This window comes from Pieris rapae, chromosome 14 (genome assembly GCF_905147795.1).
Source record: "Pieris rapae chromosome 14, ilPieRapa1.1, whole genome shotgun sequence".
Taxonomy (NCBI): Eukaryota; Metazoa; Arthropoda; class Insecta; order Lepidoptera; family Pieridae; genus Pieris; species Pieris rapae.
This window is the reverse complement of record NC_059522.1, coordinates 3,622,786-3,641,826: the sequence shown is the minus strand read 5'-3', so window position 1 is coordinate 3,641,826 and position 19,041 is coordinate 3,622,786. Positions and strand designations below refer to the sequence as shown.

At 31.8% G+C, this 19,041-nt stretch overlaps 2 protein-coding genes across 2 annotated transcripts; both read right to left on the bottom strand.

Annotated features, from left to right (window-relative positions):
• Window positions 1-621: 621 nt before the first annotated feature.
• LOC111004330 (aquaporin-like) lies at window positions 622-1,878 on the bottom strand. The gene has a single exon (XM_022275325.2). The coding sequence runs from the start codon at window positions 1,663-1,665 to the stop codon at window positions 862-864; it is 804 nt and encodes a 267-aa protein (XP_022131017.2). The 5' UTR covers window positions 1,666-1,878; the 3' UTR covers window positions 622-861.
• Window positions 1,879-7,166: 5,288 nt separating this feature from the next.
• On the bottom strand, window positions 7,167-18,477 carry LOC111004336 (odorant receptor coreceptor). Its single transcript, XM_045631016.1, has 10 exons — window positions 18,378-18,477; window positions 17,737-17,947; window positions 16,697-16,833; window positions 16,348-16,508; window positions 14,960-15,146; window positions 13,087-13,294; window positions 11,347-11,446; window positions 10,761-10,865; window positions 10,495-10,650; window positions 7,167-7,287 (listed from the first exon to the last, which is right to left on the bottom strand). The coding sequence occupies exons 1-10, from the start codon at window positions 18,475-18,477 to the stop codon at window positions 7,237-7,239; spliced, it is 1,416 nt and encodes a 471-aa protein (XP_045486972.1). The 3' UTR covers window positions 7,167-7,236.
• Between the last annotated feature and the right edge of the window lie 564 nt (window positions 18,478-19,041).

The following is a 19,041-nucleotide window of genomic DNA, read 5'->3' as shown; positions in this document are numbered from 1 at the left end:
TCGGGATGTTATGTAATCTGTAAAAAGTCTTCTTAGATAGATTGTCGACGCATTTTTGAAGTTATACTTCTTTTGGCGCGATGGAAAAAATGATGAAAGTGAATTTTTACGATGTGCGCGCACACAGAAACCTGAATTCTTCTAATTATACAGTGTGAATAAATAAATATTAATTGGTGTTTTTAAATCAATTTCATATACTATTTTATTAATTAATTTATTTAAATAAAATATTTTTAATTAATTTTGATATTTATCGTTATTCACTACTGCATATTAATTATTTTTTTCCATACGCCAAAGAAGGCTAATGCGTGTACATAAGTACATACACACTTTTTTTTATTTACCTAACAGTTCACTTTTGTTTTTAAAATGAGATGAGTTGTACTATTTTCAATAGTTAACTGAGGCTTATATTAATTTTATGAATAAGTCCTTACTCACATCACTCGAAGATATTTGCGCCAATACTAAAAATAGATCAATTGAAAATAACAACTCGACCTCAAAACTTGTTATATTGAAAAAAGACACAAAACAAATCCAATTGAACTACTTTAACATTGACATTCTTACTCTTGTTTTCTATAAATAAAGTTGAAAAGAATTGCAGCGATATAGTTGGAACATATGTATTGTAGAATGTGTTTCAAATTATTGTATTTACTTAAGTCATATGTATCAATAATTTGAAATACATTCTTGATTATGTACAGGTGTTATCCTAACTGTTACATTATTATTTTTATCGCACTGATAACCACACAGATTCACTACACCATAATGAATTAAATATAAAATCATTAATCTAGAATATAAATATAATTAAATTACTAGTAATATAAAACTAAGAGAACATTAAAGCATTTTTGCCAATCCCTGTCCACCATCAGACCATGTCAGTATATCGGGCTTGATTTTATCAACTTTCAGCCAAATACATTTATAGAAAAAGGCAGCAATTGTTGCACCTAAAAAGGGCCCAACCCAATAAATCCAATGCGACCTCCACGTAAAAGTCCATAAGGCTGGTCCTAGTGATCTTGCAGGATTCATTCCAGCCCCGGTTAATGGCCCACCAGCTAAAGATAACCCAGCTACGGTCAGACCGCACTTAATCGAACTGCTCTCTTGTAGATCCTTATTCACTGGATCCCAGAGCGCGCAAGTGATAAACACTAAGGCAGCTGTCAAAACCACCTCTATACCTACCGCTTGATATATTGAATATCTCAACAAAGGTGTCGTTGTACAAACACCGCTAGACATAAATCCCTCGGGTGACAATGCTACCAAAATCCCATACCCTATTATAGATCCAATGCACTGAGCTATAATATAGGCGATTCCAAGGATCCAAGAAATTTGTCCCCAAATAACAGCAGCCCAAGTGATGACTGGGTTCATGTGGGCTCCTGAGATGTGACCAAACGCTTGAATGTTAAATGTCACGATTAGGCCAAAACCCAAAGGTCCATACATTGGGTGGTTTGCGAGTCCATCAATTGGTATGCAGGTCATGCAACCCAAGGTGACAAGGAGCATAGTTGCGATAACTTCTGCAAGTACCGCTCTCCAGTTAAAGGTCTTCCATATTGCTGATTGAATTAATATATTCTCAGCGTTTTCGCTCTGTCCCACCAAGTGAGCGTTCACTGACATCGTTTGCACTCAACTGGTCGACGATGAATCACTTCAAAACAATTTTGCATTCGTTATTAAACATCACATTGTACGTATGCCTCGAGCACTGACTCCTGAATAAGTGATTATAGAATGAAATCACAACGATGTGATTTTGATACCGTTATCTATAAAGGTATGTTTATTACCAGATATATATTTCAGAGGTCAGACTCTCTTACTGTTGTATTGAATTTAGCTTTTTATAACTTTGTATTTACAGTATGATTTCACAATCGAAATCGAGTATATTTAGCTTCTTCAATCGACTATACGTAAGAATTAGATGAGACATTATATTATGAGTCTGTTTTAAGTTTCGACAATGCAAAAAATTATATAATAAAAATGAACATTAGTAAATTGTATATATATAACTACATTGAAAGTGTTGGTAATAAAAAAAAATATTTATGAAAGCAGCATTTAAGGTAATTGCAACCATTATTTAAAAACAATGTGTTACAAAATAAATTTAATATTAAATGTATATTGTTCAATACACGAAAATAGAAGACACTTGCCGGATTCCGACATCTATTTCTGCACAAACCCAGCATTAAGTAAGTAATTATCAAGAAATTACATTGAATATTTAATACATAAGACCTTGAAACCCACATTCGAGATGCCTATTTTTTCTCTTATTTTGATTAATGAGCAAACATTTTCTCCTACGGAAAAAATTATGCGTTGCAATAACCTATATAAGGTCCCATAGACATAGATGCCTGATTTACTATTAAAATATTAGGCTTATTAATGTACTAATTATTAAAATGTTAGGCTTATTAATGTAGTAATTACGAAATAAATAAATACGCAATACGTTTATTTAATGGAGGGATTTCTAAAAATACATTGTTACATATTGAAGCAAAATTAATAAAGTATGTATTTAACTTGACAGTTACGTTGGAAATTGTAATAAAAATTAAATTGTAATTTGTAACAACAAATTAAATCAATTTTATGACGTGACAAGCTTAATTAACAAAGCGGAAATAAATGGTGAGCATTACGCTGATAAACGGCAATGTTAAATTTTATTAAGAGATTCTCTTTGTTTTAATTAAAAGGGATATTTGCGAGGGGCTTTAACTTTAGGCTGACAACACGGCAAATGATTGCTCTAATAATTAATAAGTCAGTTCAGGGTCTCAGGGTCTGTTTCACAATGTCCGGATAAGTTTCAAATAAGCTATCTATTACTTATTGGTAGGAATAAACAGTATTTTTGCGTTTCACGACTGTCAGATAGCGCTATTCGTCATGAAACGCGAAGTAATTTCTTCGGAACTTTTATCTTTCGAATAATTTATGTGTTGCATAGCTATTTGGTACTTTATCCATTCATTGTGAAACAGGCCCTCAATCTAATTATCTAATCGTATACAATCAATTACAAAGTATTGCAATACTTTTGTAGCGATGGTACACCGTTAGAATAAAGTAAACCTCGTATATTTTGTTTACAGTATATTAACTTGCAGGCAAATTGTATACAAAATATACAATATTCAATTATATTGATAATGAGATTCACCAGGTGTGGCGTATTAAGTGGGAATCGAACTTTGTAAAAAAGTTTGTAGGAATCTTGGCTTTATTTTGCATATGGCCAAAGGATTCTCAAATATGAAAGAGATAATGGCATTTTAAAATCACTTATTAGTAGGCACTTGGAATATAACTACATGATTTGGGCCCCCAAGAAAACGAAAGAAAAAATACTCTTTATTTATTTATTTATTTACACTTCGTTGCTAAAGAAATACAAATAACACAATATTTATAAATTACAAGGGATGCAACGGGTGGCCTTATCGCTAACAAGCGATCTCTTCCAGGCAACCCTAGTAAGTCTTTAATGGTGGAACTTATTAAGAATACGAGATACATGTCCATGAGGTTGTATGGAGTGCACTCATTTTACCCAGTCATATATCTGATTTTGTTAGGTTATCTTAGAGGTAGAATATATAACATAAAAATTTTGGAGGGACCGAGGATGCCAAATAATCACAGTCGACGTGGTAAGCGGTTGCTATTGCTTGCAATGAAAGTCGAGCGCCTACAAATTTACTCAAGGAAGCACGTAAATGGTGCTTCCTTGAGTAAATGCGTGTGAGACTGACATATTTTGATGCACACTGGCTGACTTGAAAATAATTATTAGGTTTTATGTTTTCTTGATTTGTTTGTATTATTTACTATGCTCTTAGTTTCATTTTTATATTAATAAGTTTATTAGTATTATTAGTATAGTTACTGCAAAAATTGAAAATAGGGAAATAAATAATATACCTAAGTATACGAGACAAGCTTTTTCATTTACAGATTTTTTTGCATAAACCTTTTTAAAGCACTAAAACATCGGGGATTACGTTACATTTTTCAGTAATTATTTTATATCACACTTATAGAAATTAACGATATATTATATTGTGTTTAAATTGTTACTTCTAAGTAAGAAATTTAATACATTCCCAAACATGAAACTTTAAGCGAACTGCGCTACAAAGTTTAGGAAAGTCTTGTTTAGCAAACATTTCGTACAATTAGAAGTAAGTTCTTGAAACGGAAAATGAAACTTAGTTCATGAAACTCGCTTTTCACTCATTATGAAACCTAGAGAAGAAATTATTTACTTTAGCTCATGCATATTTAAAGCTTAAACTCAGAGAGAACACTCAAAACCTCTTTAATACAGGTTGGAAAACTAATAAATATTTTTTAAATATATTGCACAGAAAAAACCTCTTCGGTGTTCGAAGTTTTGATGAACTGTGCCTCCGACAGATTTTTGAGGAACTGATCACAAGGATTTATTAATACAGAGTTTGTTCCATATGAGGCGTAGACAGGTAACCTGCGACGCAATGTCCTCGACAGGAACAGTAGTAATAATACAGTAATCACAGAAAACCACTCTTTTTAACGTGATAATGTAGCATTCAAATGATGAAATAATTTTTAAAATCGGTCCAAACAGTTTGTCAGCCCAGTTTTGAGCCAATTCGTGACAAACATACTTTCATACAAATCTCTCCTCTTTATAATTTTAGTATAGATAAAGTGAAATAGAGTTAACCTCTGTAATAAATTATTTGCCTTGTGTCTGAACCTGTTCACATGGATTCTTCTATGTAAGCAATTAAAACTTGGTGGTCAAAATATTGTGAATAATCGCCACCGTTAACACTAAATCGTCGATTTGTGTCAGGCATTAGTGCTAGCCTCATTCAACCTTCATTTGTTTTGGAATATTTACAAATAAGGACTTAAACACTAAATTTTTTTAGATCTTGCTTATTTAAACAGTGTCAACGGGTCTTAGCTTGAAACTAAAATACAAATATGAAATCAGATAAAGCTTTATCAAGTGTCCGGTTCCAGGGTTATCACTCTGATAGTCACGTTTCAAGAGTATTATTTCACCATGATCCAAAAAAATTGTCTTCGGTGTAAAAAGTAGGTGTTTTTAATCCTATTTGAAGTAAATAGAAAATGAAATCAGCGGATCAATATTTAATGATAAAGAGGTGTAATATATTGTGAACTTGAGTCCATATGTTACAGTCACACGTCGAAGCTTGGGCGTTTTTTAGGCTCGCCCAGTTGAACTATTATTTCACACGTCAAACTAATAGACAACAAGCACATGGTAAAAAATAACCTATGAAATAAACCAACGTGAACAACGCTTAGAAGGATGTTCCTATATTAGAAAATAATTCTGAGCAATATGCCGTCATTTCTGAGCGGTACTGGTGAGTATGTGAGTGAATGAAATTTCTCAGCTACATATGAGGAATTACGACTAATAAATAATGTACGGATTTGTTAACGTAATCCTTCGTTCAAATATTTATGCCTAACCTTAGAAAAATTAATAAAAATGCAATAATTGTAAAAAAGTCTAGTGTGTACAGTTTTTTAAACAATATGTTTTAAAATAAATATTTAAGACAATCTATTCTTTATTTACTTAAATATTTATTATTTTTTTACCTTTTTTTGCATAAATAACAACTATCGCTGTCATTCTTTCCTTTATTTAATAGGAGAAAAAAAACTTTACGGTCTCTTACGAGTTACGGTTGAGTTGTGCATTGGTACTGAGTGTGAAACACTCTCTCTGTCACTTCAGGATATTAGAAGGCTGCGATTTTTGAACCCTTTCGAACTGTTTACCTATGTTTTTCAGTATAATTTTGTTAAGCATAAATATCGTTTATAATAAAGGATTCTCAGTTTACATTTAATGTCTTAAGAAGTAATCAATAGGCTGGTTGAAGCCTTTACAAATTAGCAACGTTAAAAAGAAAAGTTGTTGATTTTGTATTTTCCTTAGCTTATGTATAGTTTCTTTGTATATTTATACCGCAAGGGAAAAATTCTCAGCAATAAATTTCCTTATTTTAAAATTCGATAAGAAATAAAGGAGAACGGTTGAATAGAAAACGACTCGATGTCAAAGGAAACTTCGTGCTGGTAATTCACCGAGTGAACGAGAAATTCATTTAGCGATGCCAATTTTCCAATGAAATTATTTTTACACAAAGATGAAAACGTAAAATATAAAAACTAATTTTTGCTAGCTATTTCCAGCTCTAAGACTTTAGCTGTAAAACATCTGGATATTACTAAACATAAGAAACCCTCATAAAATGAACATTATATTGTCTGCGGGCATTCTCGTGAGAGTTATTTTGTACTTAGTTGACTACATATGAGCCCAGGGGCTTACAAAATTGAACTAGGGTAGAATCGGCTCTTAGCAAAATAGGTTAGCTCGGCAAAACATATTTAAGGTAACCTTTAAGACCTTTATTTAGCTATCGTCATTTTCTTAAATATTTAGGTGTATTTTATGTGAAGATTGAACCTTATTGTATAAACAATCACATTGTCTGTAATCAAATTAATTACAAAATACCTTTCAAGTTACGCCCACTTTTGTAAATCACATGATTAGATATTTATTGTATTTATTCTTATCAGTGTATCAAATAGATATTTAAGAATTTTAAAGGGCAAAAAACATCGATAAAATATTGAAACATAATTCATGAATCCATTTTAATCAAACTCTAATAAAGCACTGTTACATACAGCGTAATAACGTAATAAATATAAATATATACGCTTTACCACTTCTAGGAACGTTGGTCTATAGTCCGGGAAATGGTGGTTCTGGGTTTGATTCCAGTTAAAATAATTCAAGCAGATACATGATAATAAACTATATGTTTATTAAATGTACTGTTTTATTGACTTGATTCATGGTCTATAATTGTGTCTGATAATAATATTACTCTATCAAAGTAAAAATTATATATAGGGAATATATTTATAATAGAGAACGGGTTATGAATTCAGACTTATTATCATATTACGAGAAAATACTATTTTTCGCGTGCATTATTTAATAAGGAAAACATTTAAAAACAAGCTATTATTTGCTAGTTTATTCTGTTGCAATAGTAGAAATAAAAAAAACTTACAAATATGCTCACAATTTATCGAAAAGATTAAAAAAAATATTTATTTAAGTTGGACTAACACCATGAAGTATGTTACAACTGCACCTAGTACCTGAAAATAAAATATAATAATATAATAAACGATATGAATTTACATTTCTTATACTTATTTTCTCGTATTTTATTGGCAACTAAAAATATAACTTAATTTAATTTAAAAAATCCAAATTAATTAGATATTCCAGTTACAGATAACACTTTTTAAAGTCGCTTATTTATCACATTATTTACGATTTTATTAGTTTATGAATCCAAAAACAATATAAAAGTATTCCATAATTATTTGTTTTAGTCCCACTTTTACCATCTATAAAAGTCATCTCTTAGCTATAAGGTGTTTTACTAGTTGTATGAATTAAACTTGTGGAAGCCGTCCGCGGGATGGAGGCAATATCAAGAAATAGGTTTCATTCGTTGATACGTAGTACCCTTAAGTAGTACCCGTAAGTACCCTATTTGTATATTGAATTTTAAAGGAAGTTAAGGAACTTTCTCGAAAATCTCACCAATTTCAGATTACTTTGAAGACTGAGGCGTGGATGTTTTATAATGCTAGGATGCTCTTTGTTAATCGATTTGTAGAAATTGTATCGACTTACACCCAAACCCAATAACGTATCGCAATCAATTTTTGACCATCTGAGGTAGACATCTTACTCCAAATAATTATCAAGATTCGTCAATAACCAATCGACGGTTTGTGTCGATACAAGCTATCCATGGTAGGTCGGATAGGTGTATGTGGATAGACCTTTGTATTAAAATGACAGTTCAACTGTGACAATATACTTTGTTTATCGACAGGAAATGCTGGTATAGGTATATACGTAAACCTGCGGTATTTTACTGCAGCAGGGATTATGTGGGACTCAGACTTAATAGTATTTACAACCCCACCCACTAAAACCTGACGTATGCCTTCAGCTCGCCAAAAGGGAAACATTCTATATTAAGATTTTAACTCACACCAGCTTTTAAAATAATTAAAAAGCTATTTGATATGTTTTAAACATAATAAATAAATAAATAAATAAAATAGCCTTTATTGCTGAACTTATTTTTACAGTAATTTTTCTTACAAATACGTTTATAACTTTTAACAGTTTCTTTTCTTTTCATAAATCAGGTATCGGTAAACGGTCGTTTCTACATTTCAGCTTGTCTTTCGACATAGGCCTCCTCTAAAGATTTCTTTCTTGGAGTTTTCCAGGTGTTCTAAGAGATCGACAGTTAATAGTTGCTATGTGGATGTCATTTACTTTGTTTTTCATGTTAGTGTTGTTTTTTTTTCCTTTAGAGGGTCGTGGTCATTTTTCCCCACGATGACCAGTCGGCTTGGGGAAGTATTTTGTTTTGTTATTTTATGTTGGTTCATGTTGAGCTGTTTATTTTTCCGTTTACCGACAGTTAATTGTTATTCTTTGTTAGTTGTTGTCTTAGCGGGAAGAGACGAAAGAGAATTAGCTCTAATCCTCATTACGTCGAAAGCATTTGGTCTATTGTTAATCGGCGGCATTAGAGTTTGTTGTTTCCTTGGTTGAGCATTGTTTTGTGGGGATGATGATGTTTCTCTTTTGCGCTTTTCCTTATTTATGTTAGTATTTTTTCCTTTTACTACTAGTTTGTCAAATTTCAGGTACGCGATATTTCCCTTTTCTCTCTCCTCTTTTAGCTGCGCCTGCAACGTTTTCCTTTTCTCTATTACTTCCTTTGTGTAGTCTTCTGTAACATATACATTTTTGAAGTTTTTCTTCTTTCCCATAACTTCATTCTTCTTCCATTCGCTCGTAAAGGAAATCAGAATTGATCTTGGTTTTCCAGAAGACTTTCCCTTTCCTAGACGATATATTTTGTTTATCTCATGTTCTTGTAATTGTATGTCAAGGTCAGTTTTGAAAATATGTATTGTATTTTGTATTAATTCTTGTGTAGACCTTTCGCCTTCATTTACTCCAAACATTATCAAATTGTTTTGCTTCTTTCCTCTTTTTAAACTTTCTACTTCCTTTTCGAGATTTTCTACTTTTATTTTTAAGTTTCTATTTTCTGTTATAATAGGTTGAAGTTTTTCGTCTAATCTCTCCATTATATTATTTGTTATCGAATCTTTCAATTCTATTGTTTGGTTCAAGATTTCATTCTTCATTTTATCAAACAATAGTTGAAACTGATCCTCCATTCTTGTAAACTAAATCTGCGTGTTATGGAACGTAATTAGTGGTAGTTTTTATTTACTTGCTCTGGCAACACTAGTTAGCTGTTACTGTGACAAGTGTCAATGTCATTGATCTTTTGTCTATGCTCAATATGATTGGTGGATTTCTAACCTCTAATTATCACTTTTGGAGATACTTTTGTTGAAATTCAAGAACTTACGTGATATTGTGTGAAATCGGTAGTTCCACTACACGGACGACACTTCAATTTGTGTTTTGTGACGTCGCAGTCTCAAGAACAGTGTACGAAATTATTTTTTAGCACTCAATAATACGGAGCTACACAATTACGATGCTTACAGTATGACAGCCCAACTATATGTCTTAGTTTTAAACATAGACATATTTAAATATTATTTGTACGGTTTTATTTACATTATTTGGTTTGTATTGATTATCAAATATGAGTGTAAAGAGCGAAGAGATTGCATTATATCCGTCGCCAAAAATGTCTTCGTAAGGTTTGGTTATTGGGATGGAGATAGGAGATAGATCGCCTGTCACGACATGGAAACAATCTGAGATTGTGGATTAATTATTGGGTTCGGGCGTTATAGGATAACAAAATTATGATAAAAAATATGATATTTTTGTTCTAGAAATGAATACAACCTTTTTTCATTTTGTCACCTGTGGTAAATATACGGCGCAATTTGGTCGTACAGTCGTAATCAATCAAACATTTCGGGCATGGCTGAACCGCAATCGTTCATAGTGATGAATTATTAACGACAAAATAATAATATAAATATAGGTACAATTTAACTTATTATAATTATTATACATATTTCTTTTTTTGCACCTACTAACTGGAACTGTACTGATAACAGATGAGGAGGGCGTGCACAAATACATTACTTATAATGTAATAATCTTGTACAAAAGAAAAATAATAAAAATGATGAATAATGTAACCAAGGCAACGCCATAATGACAAGACTACATTGTAAGTGGGTACACTTATATACTTTGGTCATAAAGTATTTAATAGTTAATGTATTAATTGCAATAACAAACAGGACTGGGTTTTTTTAAATACTTACAGAAGCAAATAAATCAAGGGACACTGTGAAGAACTTAGCTCCAGAAATGCTCATGGCCTTCTGACACTGCTGGCAGACTATCTGGACGAAGGTCTTCGCCTCCTCTGATCCATCGTACCATTGGCAGGAATAAGCCGCTTCCATTACTGAGGAACTCTGTACGAAGTTTAAAAAAACATCAAAAATCTCTTCTGAAAGCCTTACAACGTAAGCTGTAAACCTTGATATAATAAATTATTTATAAAGAAATAATTGAGAACATTTACCTCTTCAATAAGTCGATTTCCGAAAATGCAGAAGTGAAAAACTTGTCCAAGCGTATAACTCAAATATCCAATAGTGGTGAACGCGTACACGTTTAAGCCGTTTATCTAAAATTATATACAAAAACTATAGGCACATTTTTAGAAAAGTTTTCTCCGGCTGCAGGGTCTTTGTAACGGAAGAGTGTGACAAGTTGGGAGAGAGCACATACTATTTTTAAAAATATCGCTGTTATATTCATAAAACCCATTAATAGTTCAATTTATATGCATTATATAAATGTATTTATCCTTTGTTAATACAATATCTAATCACCTTGTTAGTTGAATTAGTTTTTCGATATCAAGGAGCATTTTACAAAGAATACATGCGTGTCATTAATACCAGGTTATTAACCATTATACCCTGTCACACTTATTAATGTGTTTTTTTATTATAGCTCGTCTTTTTCCCTCTGCCTACTTAATGGTGTCGCCACAGACAGGGCTGCTGAGTCCTCCCGTGAAAAGCGAACCTCGGAGTGCTACGATGACGTAGGCAGTAGAGGTGGAACTCTTTGATTAACCATTAAAGTGTTAAAATACATACCTTTGTAGCTTGATAAGCCAGAAGAGTGAGGGTGATAGTTGACACAAGCATATGGAATAACAGAGCTGTACCGTATGTGTCTCCAATTGAAGTAACCAACCTTCAGTAATATAAAAATCATTTAAATGTTTCACATTTGATTTTTAGAAACTTTAATGAACAATATTATATTTCCTTACAACATGTTTCAAGTCATATAGCCTCAAATTGCAGTATGGTAAAGGCATTTGTCTTACAGTTCAGTATTATTTACATAACAATCGGAAACTACATCAATCAATTTAATGAAGTGGAATGTTATTAAATATTGACGAATACAGACAATATAAGTCATATAACAATAACTAATCAAGCTAAATAAATCTAAACTAATACTAGCGGACCCGAGTTTTGTAACTTAACAATATTTAAGTTACATACATACATATATATATATATATATATATATATATATATCTTAATATATATATTTCTTCTGTGCGTGTGTATGTGACTGAACTCCTCCTAAACGACTGGACCAATTTTGATGAAATTTTTTGTGTGTGTTCGTGGAGATTCGAGAATGGTTTAGATTCACAATTTTGTCCGCTGGACAATGATTTTTTTAAATTAATTAGTGGTTGTTGATTTTGGAATGTTTTACATTGGATCCGACAGACGGCGCTACCATCGCACTGTCAAATTTTAAATAATATTCGAATTTTAATTTTAGTCTGTCCCGACAGTTAGCGCTGCGATCAAATTAAAAAAAAGTTTTGTTATCATTGTGTTATTGTAGACCATGTGCTGGATCGTTAGATATTGTCATAACATTTGAATAATAATTTTCATCAAAATGGTCCAGAATGTTTTAGCTTATTAAAAAAGTTTGAAATTTTCAAATTAAAGACGTATAGACAGGACAACGTCTGTCGGATCCGCTAGTATATATATATATATATATATATATATATTATAATTAAAAGCGCCCAAACGTAGCGATCATCGCACACTTGTAGACAAAATTAGCTCTTTAGTTTTTTGTATTCATAAATTGTAATATAACATTCTCGTTTCCTATATTGTCCACTTGGTCGACTACACTTATATATTCTTTATGTTACATAAGTGTTTCATAGATTTAAGAACCCTTCAATGAGTCAAGTTAGTTTTTTATTAGCCTAGAGTCGCAACCCCATTACCTCAAATTTATTTAGCAATAATAAGGTAAAGTTTTAAACGATTAAATCCAGTTGATACCCCGCTTTAAAGGAGTTTCATTTAACATACTTTTGAACATTCCTACAACAACCGCCACCGAACTTAACTTTCGGCAAACATTGCTTTGCCATAAATTATTTCTATAGGAATTATAAATATATGGAGGAAGCTGAGTAAAAAGGGTTATTTGTATAAACACATAGAAGAATAATATCAACAAATTATGTCCAAAATTGAATCCTAATCACTTGTACTATATTTTACAAGGGTATAAACTATACGTTTTAATGACTTCAGACCTACCGAATTCACTCAAAACAATCATAAAAATCGATTGAATGTCGTTTAAGACGAGTGTGTTTACACTTGCATGTACATACTATAGATTATAAAAATAGCTTTTTTCGACTGAATGCACTACTCTCAGAAACTGAACCGAAAACATACTTTTCGCTAATAATCCGAGTCGATATATTATAACATCGTCAGCGGTTGGAAAGTTGGTAACACCTAAGAAATATCATGATAACTCTTGTTTACCTGACAACATGCTTGTGTCTTTCCACCCAGTATTTAATAGCCGATCGAGCTAACATTTCCTGTTTCTGCGTTAGGCCATTAGGATTATTAGGAGGCTGCCCAAAAGTCTGAAGTCTACCTCCAGCCCCACGGAGGGTTATACCAAAGTCCGTTTGTGTCGAGTATATTCCGCGAATGTCAAGGTCAAGTGGTTCTTTTTCATTTTTATCTGAAAGAATTAGCTTATATTAAAAAACATTTGCACAGAAACAATTGTCAAATCGTAATCAATAACAATGAAATTGACTGGTACCGGTAAATATATACTTACAACATTAAATTTATTGCAAAAATTGCAAAAAGTAAAACGGCAGCTGTGCAAAATAATAATATAATATATATTAGGTATACCTTAAACAGTTAAAAATAATTATCAACATCAAACATTTGTTAGAAACACAATGTCGACTCATTGCTCGAAATACTGAGTCAGGCGCTATTATTGTCTATAATATATTATTGTCTCATAAATCTGTTCAGCCAAAGGCGAAAAGCCATATTCAGCCAGTTTCATCTTAAAGATATTACCTTCAATATTCACGACAAAGAAAATAGCGAAAACATAATATAATTTGTCTTATACTTCCTTTATTTCCTTACATTTTCCCTATTCGTGACCTAAATTTCGTGTTATAAATACGAGCCAAAGAATAAATCAAGTCGCGAAGTGACATAATAGCAAAATCGTAATTTATTTTCAACGTATTTGTTGGCACTCCCTTTTGATTTGTGTTTTTTTTTTGCTAAGCATTGCCGTCTTAAAAGCTTTTGAACGAGAAATACAAGGTGAAAAACAAATCGCCGCTTTCCTTTAAAATGAGGATGGAAAGAGAATAATAATAAAACCTTGAAAACCATAATAGCATGAAAGTCTACGTATATTTGCAAACATAAATGTTTATTTTTTTATTTCCAGTGCAGTGTTTAAGTAATGCTTAATTTTAAACAGACATAATAATATGTTACTATTATTTCTTCCACACGTTGATTTTATGCATGATAATATCATAGGAACGAAATTTATAAAGTGAAAGTTTTTTAGGCGCGTGAGGGTAAAATAATAATAATAATAGTAGCGTCGCGAAGATATGCAGCGTTATTGTCGAAGAAAGGAGAGAGAGCTATTAAGACCGATTGAGATAGAGTGAGAAGGGCGGGCCATATAGAAATTCTATTTTTAAAATTAAAATTTTGGAAAGAGATATTATTAATATTAGTATTCATATTTTATGCAAAATTATTTATTGAAATCTCAAATGACGAATTGTAAATTAAAATGCCATCTGTTATTATTACTGAAGAAATAAATGAATAAAATAAATAAATAATTTGTATTACTTTTCGAATATTTTAATGACAATTAAATTCGTAAATTTCCTAACATATCTTCCTTTCTTTTTTCAACGTATTAAGTAAATCTCTCAAAATTAAATCCTCTAAATCTTGGAAATTTAAAGTTTAAACTAAGATTTGTTTTAATATAAACAAGATTTAAAAATTAGTTTAAGAAAAAAGTTAATAAAAAACAAGCAAATCCATATTTTTTTCCGTAAGCAAATTTATTTTACTACTATGCTTATGTTTGAGGTTGGTGACATAAGTTTTCGAAAAAGGTAGCAAACTGTTCGCCCGCCTCAACTTTACTACTACCTCTAAAAACTTAGTAAACATCTAGTATTTTTTTAATTCTACAAAAATTAACACATTCTCGATTGTTTCTGTAAAATAATATATATTTGTGTATTTTTATGACTTATATGTAAATAATAACGGTCAAGATCAGGTCTGATGATAAAAGGGATGAATTATGAGAGTATAAGATAATATTTATTACCCGATGAAGACACTCTAAAAAGATCAGCAGTGTTCGGCCTGTAGGTGTCCAAAGAGGCACTTAGCTCCATTAAAGGTTTCATGATTGCTTTGAGGTGTTGCAGCTGTTCACACGCAAATATCAACCACGAACAGAACATAACGTCCAATAAGTTGGCTATCATCATTGAAAAAAATAACCAATATACCTGAAAAATTGTTTTTATTATACATAACATTTTTACAAGAGCTATATTTATCCTATATTAGGGTCGCATATGAGAACAGCGTTAAATATGATTCCCGTGTACGGAAGTCATGGTTAAAACTCGATAAAGACATAAAGTTGAATTGCTAAAAACTAAACTAAGTTATAAGAAGATATTGAATTACTATTTACTTATGTTTTATTTATAAAAACACTCCTGCCTTAACAGGTGACCCTAAATTGACACGAGTGAACAATAATAATATAACTTTACAGACGAAACATATGAAAATACATAATAAAATTGCCAGCTCACTCAACGGACAATGAAAAAGATCCGCTAATCTATTTGTTAAGTAAATTAAAACACCAAATAACATGTGCCCTTTGCTTAGTCCTACCTATGGACACTTGGAGTAACAGCGGAGTATAATTGTATGTAAATAATGTCCTGGCAATCTGCTTACGCCCAGTTTTCTAACTTGCCTAATTCATCGTAGACCAATGTGGCTTAAGCCTTTCTCAAACAACGTTATATGCAACGCATAAATATTTTTTCAATTTGAGCTTTTGTGATAATCGTAAAGATAAATATAATCATTTAATGTTATATCCTTGGATTAGCGCCCTACGTTTCAAACCATTACTCTTGTTGTTATGTTACATTTTTTTTTAGCGTAAACAGACTTATTTTTCTTATATATCATAAGTAACGGAAAGTTCTTCAACTTAACTAATTGATACATAAACACTGTCAATATAAAAACAAACTCAAAATACATCTAAGTCTGGGGCTTACGGGGCAGATTGTTCAAAAAAAAATATGTTTATTATGGAACATAAGATACAGACATCACTTATTTATTCCACATCATTAAATTTGAATATGTAGACATCCCTTACTCATCGGCAAAGAAGACAGGAGGGGTAGGTCGAAAGAAAAAGCCGGTGTAAAAAACTCTCGGTACTCTTTTAAAAAAGCAAATCATCAAACAACACTTATTTTAAAACTTAATTAGAAGTTGCCTGTCTAGCACTAGTCCCAGGCCTTTTTATCAACTAGATAATAGTCAACTTTATAGTAAGCCTTTTTACTGAGCTTATCGTTAATACATTTCTTAAATTTATAAAAGAGCCTCTGAGATTTTATAAACGAAGAGTATCACTTTTCCAAAAAAAAAAAACTTAACTACAAAACTTACCTGAAAGACAAATGCAACAATATACATGGTACCACTCATGGCATTAAACGGGTACCAAGCCTTCACTGGTAAACGAGGTGCTGGTTCTGTCAACGTTTCATTTGTATCCTTATCGAGAATCAGACGTACTGAATCACCAAAGAATGTAATTGTTACCCAGCCTAAAAGAATATTACTTTATCCAAATTTGTGTTAAAACTCTATATCACGGACTGGGCTTAAACATAGTAAAAAAAATACATGTTTTATTTATGGAATAATAAATATATTATGAAACAATTGTTACGCAATACAGCACGAAAAAACATATTTTTGGTATTATTAATACTAAAAATAATTAATAACTTACAAACAACAGATAACATTGTCATCCCACTGATAAAATATAACAATCTCCTCATCTTCGTCAAGGCTAGTTGGTGGTATCGAGCATCAGACTCAGTGAAGAGCGGGTGGCTGTTCGACTGATTCCATACTGCGAGGGTCCTTCAGAAATAATCATCATTACCACTATTATCTGTACTCTTAAATCGGTAAAACCAAATTATTGTTTGACAAAAAGACAAAAGATTCATTGATGGCCTCGTAAATATACCAATGCAAAAGTTAATTAAAAATCTGCATTCATCTGTTTTATGGGACGAAAACGTTTGTAACATTTTAATAATTGAATTGAGTAGAGGTTGACTGATTTCCTAGTATTATTTTCAATTAAATCCGTAATGAAATTGGAGTAAAAGGTATTATAATAAGGTAAACGAAAATGCTTTCAATGGAAAATTGTCTGCTCGTAGGCCTTTGTACTGTAGTTAAATTAAAATTACGTGATAATGTATTTTCTTTGTTGGTTAAGCTTCGAGAAAGTCGGTGGCTTAAAGTCTGAGATTACGAATATTTGTGCTTTTCATAATTTTTCTCCTTTTTACTTTGTACAAAAGCGGATGAAAGGTAATTGTTATTTTAAAACCATAAACTTAGGATTGTACTATACCACTGGAACTTTTATGAAATGTTTTATTAAAACTGAAACTTATCTCTTTATATACCTTATATATTAACTATATTATTATCTCGGAATACCAACCGAAAGACAGACTTTCTTTTTTTTTATAAAACAGGGGGCAAACGGGCAGGAGGCGCACATGCTGTTAAGTGACACCTCCGCCCATGGACACTCTCAATGCCAGAGGGCTCTAGAGTGCGATGCCGGCCTTTTAAGAATTGGTACGCTGTTTTTTTGAAAGACCCATAGTCGAATTGGTTCGGAAATACTTCAGTGGGCAGATTGATATACTTGGTGATGTGTCAACATAAGCCTTAAGTGGCTTTGTAATATAAGTTTTGTTTTATGAATTAATGAAAGGTAATAAGATGTTCTACGAAGATTACCTATAAAAATTTTTAGAAGTGATAGCAAAAAACAACAGCTTGATAATCGAGTGCGCGAAAAAAAGTATTGTGATTGTATTTGCCGTGAGTTCGTTTACTTCATCGGAGTATTGGGCCATGTTAGCCACCATGCACAAGTACTGGGTGACAATCAAGAGGGCATGAACACTGGCATACACCTTCCGGAGTAGAGATGTCATGCCATCATTCTCTAAAACAAATTGAAATCGACAAATTAGCAACTAAAATTGATTATGGTGTGTAATATACTGATCAACTTATAACTAAAGGCTAAATATGGGAGCGTTCAAGTATTACGTCACGCAATTTTTGGAGACTCTTGCCCCTTATGTAACCCGCCGTAAAGTTTTTCTGTACCCAAAAGTAAAACGATTCGTTACTACCCAGTGACTCAATATACTTAAAAGTTGCCATTTATGTGGTGTACATTATCGGAAAGCCGAACGCTTTAACCCAAACAATCCCCCCCCCCCCTTTGCGAGTACCTTCAAAGTTTATAAATATTATGGTCTTTCACTATGAAATAGATTTTTATCGTTTATTTGAGATGTAATACCGATTACAGGCTTTGAATTAATACTTCTATATGAAACAAAACATCTTTTATCAACTACTCTTACCAGAATGATAATTGAACAAGAAATGTCCGGCCATTTGCATAAGCTTGATGTTTGGCATCAAGTCTGACACCAGACCTTGTGTCTTGACTTTATTCAGCATCTAAAACATTTGTTATTTAAAAATCATAATTTTATTAGTTATTATTATTTCAAAATGCGCTTGACAAATGTTGAGTACCTTGAATTCGTTGATAAACTTTTGGGTAACTTAATTAAATATTACTTATCGGTTATTTTTCCTTTAAAGAAGGCATACATTTTAACAACTGCCTTCTGTTTCTATAATTTCAAGAACAATAATCTGAATACGTGTGACCACCTCAATAATCTTCGATCAAGTGATCGATTTTCAAGTTTTGCAATGACGTGTTTAAATTCAGAAAGTCAGGTTGTCCAATGGGAGGCGTGTGATCACACACGTGTACTCTCAAACATATGGTAAGTTTTCCATTTTCAAAAATTCATGAGGTATCCCTTGTATCACTAAGACCAACCAGTAATTACTGGCGATTAAATCCTTGGTTTAAGGTCGTGGATCAATAAAAACTATAGAATATTCTTTACTTACTTCGTTTACTGTAGAACGTCAATATTTGACTGGGTTTTCAATTGTCCCTTATCTAGGATCTGTAAATAACTGTATGTTACCATATAAAATACTACT

Coding starts and splice junctions, on each gene's coding strand:
- LOC111004330 (XM_022275325.2), bottom strand. CDS start 1,665: ATGTCAGTGAACGCTCACTTGGTGGGACAGAGCGAAAACGCTGAGAAT.
- LOC111004336 (XM_045631016.1), bottom strand. CDS start 18,477: ATGCTGAATAAAGTCAAGACACAAGGTCTGGTGTCAGACTTGATGCCA. Junction 15,147..16,347: donor TTGTTGCATTTGTCTTTCAG/GTAAGTTTTGTA, acceptor ACAATTTTTCAG/GTATATTGGTTATTTTTTTC. Junction 10,866..11,346: donor TGGCTTATCAAGCTACAAAG/GTATGTATTTTA, acceptor ATATAATTTTAG/ATAAACGGCTTAAACGTGTA.